Source organism: Cupressus sempervirens, chromosome 9, assembly GCF_028749045.1.
Source record: "Cupressus sempervirens isolate cs-2001-9-10 chromosome 9, ASM2874904v1, whole genome shotgun sequence".
NCBI lineage: Eukaryota > Viridiplantae > Streptophyta > Pinopsida > Cupressales > Cupressaceae > Cupressus > Cupressus sempervirens.
Window position 1 is genome coordinate 89079354 of NC_143126.1, and position 14907 is coordinate 89094260.

General features: G+C 36.3%; 1 protein-coding gene across 2 annotated transcripts in view; it reads left to right on the forward strand.

Annotated features, from left to right (window-relative positions):
- The window catches only part of LOC149537761 (lipid droplet phospholipase 1-like), a 69599-nt gene that overhangs the window by 39883 nt on the left and 14809 nt on the right, over positions 1–14907 (forward strand). For both annotated transcript variants that reach the window (XM_089799145.1, XM_089799146.1), the window contains exons 5-8: positions 7634–7797; positions 7936–7991; positions 8134–8186; positions 8270–8393. In XM_089799145.1, the coding sequence (XP_089655271.1) occupies positions 7634–7797; positions 7936–7991; positions 8134–8186; positions 8270–8393 (397 nt within the window). The remainder of the gene's footprint in view (positions 1–7633; positions 7798–7935; positions 7992–8133; positions 8187–8269; positions 8394–14907) is intronic.

The following is a 14907-nucleotide window of genomic DNA, read 5'->3' on the forward strand; positions in this document are numbered from 1 at the left end:
CTAAACAATAATGGAGAAGACCCAAATCTGTCATGTCAAACAAGTTACACAAACTTTGTTTCAGCTCACCAATCAATTGTTCTATGTTGCTAGTAATGATCATGTCATCAACATAGATAGCAACCAACATAATTTTCGTACCAACCTATTTGACATACAAATTAGGATCAGATGGACATCTTTGATAGCAATGATCTATGAGGTACTTATCAATCTTGATGTACCAAGCTCGGGGAGCTTGTTTTAGGCCATAGAGTGCTTTTACTAGTCTGCACATCGTGTTCTTGACTGACAACCTTGACCCTGGAGGCTGAGTCATATAGACTTCTTCCTTCAACTCACCGTTGAGAAAAGCACTCTTAACATCCATCTGATGAACTTTCCAACTGAATTGGGCTGCTAAGGCAAGGACAAGCTGAATGTTACTCATCTTGGCTGTAGGAGAAAAAGTTTCCTCATAGACAATGCCTTTCTTTTGTGAAAACCCTCTAGCAACAAGACAAGCTTTGTAATCATCAAGGGTTCCATTAGCTTTGTATTTCACTTTATACACTCATTTGCAGCTAATGGGCTTCTTCCCTGAACGAAGATCATAAAGGATCCAAGGGTGATTCTTTAGAAGATTTTCATATTTGGCTTCCATAGCCTTTTTCCCACTCAGATATCCCTTTAGCCTTTGAATATGTTTGAGGCTCATAAACATTGTGAATGTTGGCCATGAGAGCCAAACTAATTGAATGGTGTTGTTTTCTCTTGTTTTTGGATGATCTACCCTCAATGAACTCATCATGATGAAAGTCACCAATAGTCTTAGCCTGCCATTTAGGCCGGAGAGTAGAAGAACCAACATCGGATGTAGGAGGTAGAACAAGTACTCGATCTAGAATAGGTTCAATAGGCGGAAGATTGCCATTGTCTAGAGGAAACTTTGGTTGAGCATCTGCAAACTTAGAAGTTGCATCATCCATTCCATCAGGTAGACCTATCGGAAGACAGACACTTAAATCAAAAGCCTTCAAAGGCTGAACCTCAGAGTTCTGCACAGATGAGGATGGGTGAAAAGGTCGACATGTTTCATCAAAGACAACATCCCCGCTGAAGACAAGACAATCAATGTCTACATCTATTAGTTAGTAAACCTTATGGTTGTCACTATACCTTTTGAACATAAACTTTTGACTCTTGGAATCCAACTTGGAGCGCTTGGCATTTGGAATCCAGACATAGGCTAAAGAGCCAAAGATTTTGAGATGATGATCCTATGTTTGCAACCAATCCAAATTTCTTCAAGAGTCTTTCCTTTAACAGCTTGTGTAGGGTATCTATTAAGGAGATAGATTGCAGTGAAAACTGCCTTCGCCCAAAAATGATTAGGAACACTTATGTGTTGTAACATGGAATGAGCCATCCGATCAATAGTACGATTTTGTCGCTCTACAACACCATTTTGAGGAGTTTGGGGTGTGGCTAATTGGGATTTTATACCATGTGTATCATAGAAGTTGGCGAATGCAGTAGAACAAAATCCCCCCCGTTATCTGACCGAAGAGTGATAATACAACAACCAAACTTTTTTTCTTTCAAGGCCTTAAACTTTCAAAAAACAATAAAAGTATCTGATTTGTCTAAGAAAGACACCCACATTTTACAACTAAAATCATTGACAAAAAGAAAGAAATACTTGCAACCAGTAACAGAAGGTGTTTTCATTGGCCCACAAAGATCAACATAAACCAACTGAAGTAGCTTAGAGGCTCGCCATTCGTCACCATCCATGAATGGTGTCCTATGCTGCTTCCTAGCCTGACAAGCTCTTCAAACACCATGATGCTGAGTCTGGATCTCAGGTAAACCAGCTACAAGTCCCTCCTAAGCCAACTGAGAGAACATATAAGTGCCCATACTGTTGATGCCAAAGATTGGTGATGGAAGAAAATCTGGTTGCCATGGCTAACTCTTGAGAATCACCAATATTTGCAAATCAGAAAAGACTACAATCCTCAATGCCAACAGCTACATTAGTGCGAGTCTCTTGATCAATAATTGAACACTTGTGTGAGCTGAATACAACATCCAGTTGAGTAGAATACCACATGATCTGACTGACTGAGAGAAGGTTTAGTTCCATTCTAGGAACATAGTACACATTGAGGAATATGAGAACCCTCCCACCAGAATGTACTTGAACAATGCCCTTACTGACAGCTGTGTATTCTTCTCCTCCAAGAACAATTGAGTCATTAAAGAGACAGAAGTTCGTGAACCAGTCACGCTGATGAGTAAAGTGGCATGAAGCGCCTGAGTCAATGTACTAGATAGGTAGTAGACTTCACATGATCTGCAGATCTTTTAGCCATGAAGGCGTAAAAAGTAGATTTCACAATTGCGCTTATCAAACTTTGCCTGATCTGGATCCGTTGTAGCTGGATGTTGAAGGGTGCCCAAGACGATCTTGTCAAGGCAGCAATATTAAAAAATGGTCATCATTTGCTGCTTCCAAGTGTTGAAGCTTCTGGAATTGAAACACCAACTACCTTCCAACACGATGTTGGTCAACGAAGCCTTCTTCACATTTTTTGAGACAAAAAAATCATATACTATGAAGATGCTGATTGCACAAAATTCTATGTGCATTTCAATGCACTGAGACATGAACAAATTTCAAATTCTAACACAAAAATCAAGGCATGGATTTTGAGACAATATTATTTGAAGACTCAAAAAATCCAACAAAGACCTAAAAGAGATCTCAAAAAACCTAGAAAGAATCTGAAATCAGAATAAAATTCCTTGACATGAAAATTGAGACACGGAAATGAGGTACCCACAAAATTATGACAACCCAGAAAAACCCACCAATAATATGCAATCAGATTTCCAATCCGACAAGACAGCTGAGAGGGTTGAACAAAATCCTAGCCAACATCAAAATCTTCACAAAATGGCAGATCTGGTCATTTTCTGTAGGTTGACCAAAAATGGTGCAAGCTGAGACATCGAGCAGGTTGCAGAAGGCCAAAAGAAAATGCGAGTTTGCAGAGAAACCTCCGCCCAGCAAAGAAAGAAGAAAATGCGAGTGACCCAGCACAGTGGATAAATGCCCAAAAAAAGAGCCTGAAAGATGTAGACTAGTTGCACACAAGCTGTGGCAGGTGTACAAACAACAGGTTCCAAAAAACTCCGGGAAAAAATACTGCCAAAAATGAGTTGCAGACCAAAAATGATGCCCACAAAGTGTCACGAACCAGAAAAATTTGTAGGAAAGGTGTCAAATGAGGACACTAAAGCCCTAGTCGGGTTTGAATACTTTCTGCGAACAAATTGCTTCTCATAAGACAATTTTAAAACACTGATTTTTTTAACAAACAGAACATTAAAAATTCTTTGAATTTTTTTTTTTGAAAAAGTTAGTATGGCTCTGATCCCATATTACACAAGTAATTGGTAAATAATTTGATGAATTAACAATGAGCAAAGACATTCAATAAATAAGTATAAATATTTACAAAATAAGCAAGTTTCTAAACAGAAATTGCAGGTAAGATCAGATACAATCTTATCACCTAAATTTACAATAAAGTACATTATTGAGCAATAAATAAATAATAAACATTATTTTAATAATAATGTTCTCTTCTTCCTTTTATATCTCATGTTTGAGGGAGTCACAACTTTTCCTTTCATTCCTCTTGAGCCTTCATTAACTTTTAAGTTTGGTTTAGCTATATTCCAAGGCAGGGAACTAATGTTTTCGGTAGTGGCACACAATTAGTTTAAAACATGACAAGGTGTCATTTCCTAAGGTTAAAATATGAAATATTTAAAAAATCTTTTGTGTTCTAAATTCTAGTTTTCTATTCGTCAAGAGGATTTTTCCCACGGGTAATTTTCTTTTTTAATTATGACAAAATGACAGAAAATGCCAAACAGATATGCTTGTATTAGTTATGACAATTATCATTGTCAGAAGCTATTATCTATTATTGGGGAAATTAAATCAAGCTATTTGTCTGGAAGCTTCTTCTGAATTCTTTCTAGTATTTACGAGAGTATGTACCATTTCCATGGGTTCCCCTCCAGTTTATCCAGCAACAAAAACTCTGGCACTGTGACATATTTCTCACACGTCTGAAGGTGTTTGCAGAATCAGCATAAATGAGAGCTTCCGCTGAGGTTAGATGGGTCTGTCCGTATAATGGAGGCTCTTGCTTGGAGTAACAACAATAGCACCAACAATGGCAATACCAGAAATTTAAGCAAATGCTTTTGGTCATCCACCACGCATCTAGAACACATTGAGGCCATCAACTACTGGTACTTTCTAGTCCCCTGCAATTACAAATCAATACATCTGTTGCCATTTTCATGTACAAAAACTAGGTCAACCGGACCATCAGTTGCCATTAACCAAATACAAAGAGTTTCTATGCGCACATCGTACTTGTTATTACTGAGACTTTGTTTTGGTTTTAGAAGCCATTGAAGAAGCACATGAAGGTAGTGAGCCAATATAATGGATAAGTTGGGCCACAAGAGGACCATAGAGTCATATCCCAAGGTGGCATTTCGTAAGCAGCAACAACAGGTTCCTCATGTTTAAACACTGGTTCAAGAGGCGAGGCCTAAATCTGGCAAAAAAATTGGTCTTTTAAACATAGAAAAATTAAAACCAGCAGATCCATTAAACAAACCCAACCATAACGAAGTTGTGGCAAGAAGAGTTTAATACAAAGAGGCACCAAATGTAAAAATAAAAGCTCAGCCGGCAGAAACACATCTGCATCCTCTGTCCAGTTCAGATTGTTGATTAGTGTTGTAGTTACCAGTCAAAGGCTATATATTCTGTTTGTCAACTGCAGTTGTGCCTGACAGTTCTACAGCTACCACACCTGGTATGCTCAACTAGAAATCTCTATTTGGCTTTTAAGTAATTGTCACATAAATAATTGCAAGTCTCCAAGTCTGACTTCACTAGGTAACTCCCTTGGCTCCCGCCCCATCACTGCAAGATAGTTGAAACAGGTTTTCATATTACTGAGTATCCAAGTAACTGTTGAATAAGCAATCGAGATTTGAATTGCAAACAATGAATCTTAGATGAAAATTTGTAGGAACAAAGTTCAAGTAAATGATCCATATTTATCTGTAAATTAATACTTTCACACATAAAAAAGGGGCTTGAGGCGAGTATTAAGAAAAATGCAGCTACAGTCTAATTTGGTAGTTAAGTTATGCCTTCAATTCCTGCCTCTGTTTTTTTCTATCCACCAGATCAAAATAACAGCCTGAACCGCTTCCATGAACCGTATCCTTTGCTGTGATTATTTTCAACATACCACTTGCGTATGGAAAACAAAAGCTGAAATTCCTTGTGGATCCCATCCCTAATAGGAGAGAAAACATATAATAGACTATACAGCTGTAGCAAAACCAAATAATATATACCACAGCTTGTTACAAGAATTTTAAAAACAAGTATAAATTTTTAAAATTTTGGGTGAATCTAATAATTGTTAATTTTATGTATTTTGTGCATCTCCAGCCCCCTTCATCACGTTATTCAAAGTAAACCCTTATGTAGGGCTGTACTTTTGAGTTGCTTCCATCTACTATACAACCACTGTTCTATTTCGTTTTTCTTCCTTCAAATTTCTAGAGTAACCACTACAAAAATGCCGTTCACTTCAATTTGTTGCCTTTTTCACATTAGAACTAGTACTTTAACTTGATTTATATTGTTTTCCATTATTAGAATTTTTTAAATATATGTAGTATCTCGCTATATTTAACTAGTTCTAGTTAATGTTCATTTAGGTTTTCTTTTTAGTTTTCTCTTTCAGTTCTATTAATAGACATCTTTATTAAGACGACCTTGCTTTTTCGTTCATGCTATAATTAGTGTATATAAACTCTATTTAAGAGTTCATTGTTAATGTAATATTTAATCCATTTTATTCCTTTCATTTCAGTTTTTAACAATTTCATGGTATCAAAGCAGGTCAGTGGGGTTTAAAAAAACTTGGCAAATTTTTTAATAAAAAATTTGTAGCCTCTTGTATCTGGAAATTTTTTCCAATAATTAATTTTTTCGTTTTATTTTTAATAGTTTTTTTTGTTGCACTCAGTCTGGAAACCCACCTAGGGTTTTAATGGAATCTGGAGGGCAAAAATTTCTGAGGTCAAAAAATTGCAGTGGTCAAATATAAAAAAAATTGTTTTCTTGGTGGCAGGGGTCATATATAAAAAAATTGTTTTGTTGGTGGCAGTGGTCAAATACGAACCTGCTTCTGTGGCTGAGTCATCTTCTCGTTCGGCAACTTTGGAATTTTTTGTCTTTTATGGGGAGTTTTGTCTGTTTCAGCTAGTGCATTCACGTCATTTTCAGTACTTTTCTGAGAATTTTGTCCCAGACCTCCCGCCAAACAACAAACTGTCCTATGCTTTTCGGAGGTCTTCAGAAGTCAAGAAAAGAAAAAAATCTCTTTCTGCTTTGAGCCACATCCATTCATCTGCAATTCTTGGGGGTCTTCAGTGGTCAAACCGCCACCAGCTACACACCAAAAATACAGAGCCTTCTGGTTTTATGCAGTCTCGATTTTCCTGCCATGTCATCAGTCCATCAGAGCTCGCAATTTTAGAGACACATCGCCTATTTTTTCCTGTGTTCATTTTTTGTCAGTTAGTGGTGTTCACATCTGTGATTTTCAGCAGTTTTTTAGAAGGCCACTATTTCCTGATCTTTTTGGGTGCTGAAAGTCCTGTTTTTTCAAACTTGCGACCTCGTATTGTTTTGTAGATCCTGTGATGATTTCTGGTCAGCAGGGTTATTGATTCTGGTAGGGTAAGTGGACGAGTCTGTGATAGGCTCTACTTGCACATCAGCAAATCATTCTGACAAAGGGAACCACCTTCTTCATTTTTTTCTGGCTACACTTGGTCATTCACAAACTGCAGATCCAGGGAGGGTCTCAGTACCAACAGAATGTTCTGAGGGATTTGTAACTACAAGACATGTACTGTCTTTTGTAGGGTAGTTGATAGGATGACTATTAAGGGAGGGTATTAGAGTATTTTTAATATTTCTAACATCTCATTATATTTAGCTAGTTCTAGTTAATGGTCATTCAGGCTTTCTTTTTAGTTTGCTCTTTCAGTTCTATTTATAGAGGTTGTCTTTATGAAGACAACCTTGCTTTTTTGTTCACCCTATAATTGGCGTTTGTAAACTCTATTTAAGAGTTCATTGTTGATGCAGTATTCAATCTGCGTCTATTTTGTTCATTTCAGTTTTTAACAATTTCATCCATTTGGAAAAACCTTATTCCGTGATTACAAAAACCTAAGTTTCAGATTCGGTCATCAAAACTTAAAAATGGAATATAGTAATTTGATGATTGGAAATGATGTATTACAGGCAGTTGTGGTGCATAACCCAATTCTTATTATTATAGATGCTATCTTTAAACCTGTAGTCATGCTTTATTGGTAGCCCTCACTAGAGTTTTTAATCATATTTGTGTGTTCTTTTTCTCAGTATGACTTTTGTTTCGAATATTTGGTCAAGGCTGCAGCTTCTGGAAGTCTCTTGATTTGCTCTTTGGTTCTAAGTTTTTTTTTGTTTTCAAAATTGCAGCTTCCATTTCTTTGTGGTATTCGTGTTTTGGAAAGTGCTGCAAGTTACAGCGCACACTGGTTTGTTGGAAGAACTGGCAAGCATCTTTTCCTTAGAGACAATGATGATGGAAAACTTCCACTTTTGCGTCGTATGGTAACCGATTATGGTGACCTGCATTTCATGTTCGTATTTCTGGAACTATCTTTGTTCAGATTATTGTTAGTGCTAGATGCAGAGTACATACTTTAAAGTACATTCCTTTCATGGTTTCTTGCATTTCCTAATTGAAGAGTACTTGACATAAATTTTCCTCCCTCCAGGTCTGCTTTGCGTTCATTCAAAAGGCGTGTTGCCTATGCAAATGTGAGGTATGATCGTATCCTTCATTTTGAAGATGATCTTCAATAGTTCTGTCGGCTTATGGGGAAATCATATAACCTTTAAGTTTATGAACTCATCTAAGAATTTGTACATGGAAAATTCTTAATAATCAATTCAATCCTTAACTTCAAACAAAGATATGGTTGGCTGGCGGACTTCTTCTATTCGACGCCAAAGTGAATTGCCTGAGGTAAATAATTGTGTTTTTGTGAATTCAATCATTCATGTATTGTAGTTATTTTGACATGGGTAGATTGCATTATTCAATTTCAGCTGCGCAAGGTTCCTTTAAATGAGAAGTATCGACACATCATGAATGTAGAGAATGGGGATTGTGCTAAGAATACTCCAAGAGTATCTGCACTAAAAGATGATCATGTTACAGATCCAGTTGAAGGTTTGTCATTCTTTTACCCTGTTTTCCATGAGATTTCTTTTACACCATTATCTACAAATGATGAGGACTTAATATTTGTTTGAGCATAATACACTTTTTTGTTTTTCTTAAAAAGTTTAAACGAAACTGATAAAACTAACCCATATGAAGGTTTTTGAGATGTGTTTGTTAAAGATGTTTCCTGACATTTTATTGCGTTTCTATGAAGTCTTGTGTTTGAGATCTTTCTCATGATGATATACTCGCTGCTCCATTCTTGAATGTTCTTTCTACTGCTCCGTTTTTGCTTCTAATGTAGCTTTATGGAATTGTATGGAGTCTTCTGTCAGTACGAATTCAAATTTAATTAATTTAATATTTTGTATTCTAAGAAGAGCCCAGGACAAGACAACTTTGGTCTTGGCTTTATATTTATACTGCTAAAGTGTCCATAGTTTGTCATGTAACTGACATCTTTCTTGAGAATTGGATTCTTTGAATTCAAATGTGTGGTGATAAGGCAATGGAAATAAGGATCTGAATTTTAACGAAATTGTACTCTAATCTTGCCTTATGTAAGGATCTTGGGCATCAGAAAGCTTTAGAATGCATGCATAAAAATTTAAATGATAATAAAGGTTTGATCTTTGTTTCATTTCTCTATTCTCAATTATATGTTGCTTTTTTTCTATACGATTTGGTTGATCTCTCTCTTGAATTAGTCCTAGAGGATATCCCAGAACAGAAGGCTGAGGAAAGCCACCATAGTAAGATGCATGGCCTATGGTAACAATGAGAGTGAGAAGCGCCAAGCTTTTCAAGAGAGATGATCTATATGTGATTATGGTGTGTACCTTAACCCTTGATATTGTATGAAGGGTGGTTAGCATAAAGTTAGGAAGGCAGGGCAAGAGCCACAGCTGTGGATTGTCTCCATCTAAGTAGTAAACATGTAATCTACCAGATGCAGAAAACATTTTGACAAACTAGTTTTCAATGCACATATCATTAGGTAAGTATCCATTTTTGTAAAATCTAGAAAATTAGAGTAAATGCTTCAACACTCCTGAGAACAAAAGCAAACAAAACGATTGAACTTTGGATGATTGGAACCTGCCCACAATAGTAATTTCAAATAGGATTGAACAGTCTTGTCCACTTTGCATTTAGCTTTTAACAATTTCTTGTGATGAACATTGAAAGGATGATATGTTACATCATATCTAGTATATATCTTTAATTTTCATCATTATAGGCTATAGAGTGGTTGGGATTACATAAGTCAAAGAGCTGCCTTGACCTCCCTATGAAGAACATAGTTTAACACGATTTTAAGAAATGTCTACCACTCTATTTATGGATATAAGTATTTGTTTTGTTGAGAAATGATTGTATAAAAATTACATTGTATTTATGATCCATGTTTTAAATTCTAGTTAGTCTTGTATGTTAAGGTTACAAATTATTGTTGTGAAGCATTATACCTATTGTATTAATTCCCTATATGTGCTGGTTGGGTTGACACATTTTAGCATCTCCACCCATAAGTTAGGCCTTAGCATGTTACATACTCCGTGCACCTTGTAAGCATTAAATTTTGTTAATTAAGAAGCTCAGCTCACAGATGATAGAAAAATAACAATTATTCATGCAATCTTAAACCAGATTTCTATGACTCCTGTTGCATTTTAACGGGAAAGTTTCCTCTCATAATTTTAAGTTTTTAAAAAAAATTATTTGGCTCAGTTTTTTATTTTCTGCAAAGTGAAAGCAAAAGTTAAAAAATAAACAGTATTTCTAATTCCAAAATATTGATAGATAATAGCCTTAGGAACTAAAAACACTGACAATGAGTGACCTACAATGGATTAACTGAATAGAAATGTGTAGACAGGAAAAACTGCAAAATAGAGACCAAATAAATTTCTCTTACTTCTTAACCTTGCTGCAGATTCACAGCTCAATGTTCACCTTCCAAGTCAGAGCTTGAATAAATGCATCATTCACATGATCTTGTGAAAATTATCCCTTTTTTGTATCAACTGTGCTTTTTTTTATGAAACATAGGAGTGGAATTCAAACTTTTGTACATGATATTAGCTCCGCGTGCAATTAAAAAAATTTAAACAATAATGATATTAAATGCATTCATCACAAATTGGACCTTGCTAGAATGTAAGAGGACAACGTGGAACATTAAACTCATTCATTTTTTTGAAGAGAGACAAGAACCATTTAATTGATTTCAGCTTTTTGCATTATGCTTTGGCCTAGAATGAAGTTGCATAACAACCATCTTGACGCAAGAGTGGTTACCTAATTTGACCAAAAACTTCCAATTACAACTTACAATATGACCACATACAGTACTCAACATAACTGACACTCACATTATATTTTTACATTAATTCATTGATGAATTAATTTAAGAAACAACACCATGTAAGACCTCAAATTTTCTCAACTTGGGGCCAACCACAGTTATAGGATTCAATTTTTTTACATCCTTGTAAGAACCCCTTTGGATTCTAACTCCACCAGCCCACTGAATTACCATGCAACGATATATTTGACTGATTGTTTTGGAATAAATATGCAATTTCTTGAAATTTTAAATGGAGTGCCTGAGAAGAATTGTAAATTGTGCAAGGAATAACAAACTGAAATAAACTGCCAACTAGATGAGTATGAAAATAATTGATGAGACATCTCTGCAATAGATGGGACTTCAAATTTGCTTCAAAATTTTGCACAAATCTACTCTTTATGCTCAGATTGGACTCCTGAATGAAGCCCACACTGTGGCAATGATTCAGCTGATCTTTCACAGCCCCAAGATTGCTATTACAATGAGGAGTTTTATTTCTTCAATGCATAAAACTGGCTAAAACCTTTGGTTTCTCTTCCACAGTCGCAAACACCAAAAACCATAGTCAAAATGATCAACAATACTGAATCTATTTACTTTTTGAGACCTTTTTCATAACCCCAATCTTCTTAATAGCATTTAAATCAATGTTCAGGTTTTTAATAAAAACTTTATCTTATCTCCTCAACTTGGGCACTCACTTTTATGCAATTAATAATGTACTCCAAGTGGCATTTAATCAAGGGTCATGACGCCATTGTGCATAAAGTGAACTTAAAACGTTATAATTGTATGCTATAAATTATTATTAATACAACAATTAATATATTAATAACTAAAATAACATAACGCCACAAATAATCATCTTTTCTCAATTCCGTTTGAATCTGGGAGTTAACTATTTTGTCCACTATGCACCCAATTGCCTTACTAAAAATAGTAAGGGTCCCTCTCTATCAATCCCTAATCTGCTATAATTAGTAAATCCCTGAATACATGATCAATAAAAATGCCAAGGGTCATCACTATGAAAATTCCTGTTGCAGTCATTGATTATTAATCTTCTATGTTAAACGATTATTTAACTGCTGACATAGCTAATATTTGAAAAGAACACAATTACAACTTCACAAAAAATATGGAAAGAAATTTGCAACACAATGAACATAATATTTTCAGACAAATCGTCCTTGGAAAAACCCCTAAGGGAAAATTGGTTCTACAAATGAGGAATTATATTAAACTTCAGCAATTTAAGAGATACAAAATTCCTTGCCTCTTATTGGTAGAACTCGTAGAATCTCCCAATTTCTCCCATTGATATTCCCCTACTGCTATCCCCAATTCTATCACTACGCTCTTGCTAATTTTGCAAGACTATTTGCTATCACTGCAAATTACTTCTCAAACCTGTGATCTCCAAATGCCTTGAACCCATTTTATACTACTGTTGGAAAACCAACAACCACGATTGTTTCTCAATTGACGGCTGTGATTAAAATAAAAACAACCTAACGGATTAGTTTCTAGTTGTTTCTAAAAGGAGTTAAGTAATAACTAAATAATTGTCTTTACTTTAACCAATTTGTTTAGAGAAACAATTATTTACTAAATTATGGCAAGTGGACAAACAACTGTCCAAGCTACCATAATTAACACTCCCTCTTAGCAAGGAAGTTGTTTTGCATGACACCGCAACTCTTCTCTAAAGAAGATGAACTTTGGCTTCGTCGATGCGTTAGTCAAAATGTCTACTACCTGCTTCTCTGTAGGTATGTACTGTAGCTGAATAATCCCCTGTTATACACAATCTTTGATGAAGTGATATTTGATGTCTATATGTTTAGACCTATCATGAAACATTGGATTCTCAGACAACTTGATGCAACTCTAATTGTCACAGTGTATCACAGTAGTTTGAACCCTCTAAACAAACAAGGCTACTAGCAACTTCTTAGGCCATATAGCTTCACATGTTGCCATACTAGCTGCTATGTATTATGCTTGTGCTGAACTCAGAGCCACAAACTTTTTCTTTTTACTAAACCAATATAACTACTGATCCCAAATTGAAACAACACCCTGAAGTGCTTCTTTTGTCCGTTGTACTTCCTGGTCAATTTGTGTTAGTATAGCCTACCAACTTGATTCCTTCACCTTGAACATATCTGATCCCATACTCAACTGTACCATGCAAGTAATGTAACACATGCTTAGCTACTGTCCAATGCACTCTCTTTGGCTCAACCACGAACTTACTAAGAGAGTTTACTACAAATGAAATATCTGGCCTATTGTTGGCCAAATATATGAGCGAACCAATCAACTATCTATGTAAGGTGGGATCTACATCCTTCTCCTTGGATGTGTCTACCTTCCTCCAATTTGTGATCATAAGAGTAGACGTGGATTTGCAATCTTCCATCTTGAACCTCTTCAAGATTTCAATGCAACATTTTCCTTGACCAAGGAAAATCTCAACATCTGTTTGCCACAACTTCATGCCTAAAAGTAGTGCATAAGTCTCACATCCTTCATCTCGAACTCTTCTGCAAGGTCCCTTTTGCAATCCTCTATGAGCCCTAGTGAACCTGTAAGGAACAAGTCGTCTACATATAAAACAAGAATGAGAACCTCACCCTCAACAACCAAGCAATAGAGGTAGCATTTGCCTCACTCTTCACAAAACCAATTTCCTGCAAGTGTGTATCAATGCACTCATACAATGCTTTGGGAGCCCGCTTGAGTCCGTACAAGGCTCTCTTCAATCTGCACACATGGTTCTCTTTGTTGTGTGCTACAAAGCCTTCGGGTTGCTCTATGTATACCTCCTTCAATTCTCGATTAAGGAATGTTGTTTTGACATCCATTTGATGGATCTGTCATCCCATCTATGCTACAAATGAGATCACAACTCATATAGAAGTATATCTGACCATTAAAGCAAATGTCTCCTCATAGTCTATTCTCTCCTTCTGAGAGAACCCCTTTGCCACAAACCTCACCTTGTATTTCTCGATGCTACCATTGACACCATGCTTTATTTTATAGATCCAACGTAATCTGACAGTTGCTCTATCTGTTGGTGTAGGCACTACCTCCCATACATCATTCTTCATTATTGAGGTACATTCCTCAACCATAGCATCTATCCATACATGATGTTGTGCAACCTCTTGATAGTTGGAAGGCTCACTATCTACCAACTAACTAATTAATGCCCCATAATCATTGAACTTGGGTAATTGTCTCCACTGTCTCGTACTCTTCCTAGGAGCTCCTTCAAACTCTTGAGTATCCCTTTGTGTCGCTACCAACCATAGAGGATGAAATATCAACCTATATGTCTTCTTGATGCATTTTCTGTTGCACCAGCTCCACATTTTGTGAATCTTCTCCACTTGAGCCTATGATTGTACTAGTATCTGTACTTGAGCTTTGCTGCTCTTGACTTGGCCTTGGAGCTTTTGTTGGCTGCTCACTATGATCATCTTTGCTAGCAAATCTTTGGACCTTCTAAATGCCTTGTCCTCCATGAACTTGACATTGCTTTCACAATAATTCTTTTGGTCCCTGGAATAAAAATCCTATATGCCTTTGAGGTTTCACTGTACCCAACAAAGTATCCCCGAATATGACAATATGCCAAACTCCCAAATATTCTGAAGTGATCAACATCTGGCTTCTTCCTTGTGAAAGCTTCCTCTACTGTCATCTTTCCTAGCACCTTGTGTTGAACCCTATTATGAATTTAAAGTGTTGTACTACACGCCTTTGCCCATAAGTAGTGGGGCGTCCTGGTCATGTAGCATAGCCCTTGCTGCCTCCGATATAGAACAATTCTTCCTCTTAGCTACTCCATTTTGTTGGGGATTGTAAGGAACAATCTACTCTCTTGATTCCTTCCCGGGTACAAAACTCCTGGAAGTCATCTAATCGAAGAACCTTTATCTTCCTTCTTGTCAAATTCTCCACGAGAGCCTTGAACTCTTGGATCCGACTAAAAACCTCGTCCTTGGTCTTTAAGAAGTATATCCAAGTCTTCATAGAGAAGTCGTCAATAAAAGTAACAAAGTATTTATATCCTCTGAGAGATTTTGTCAACATTAGTCGACATACATCTGAATGTACCATACTAAGGACACCCTCATATTTGGTGTCACTCCT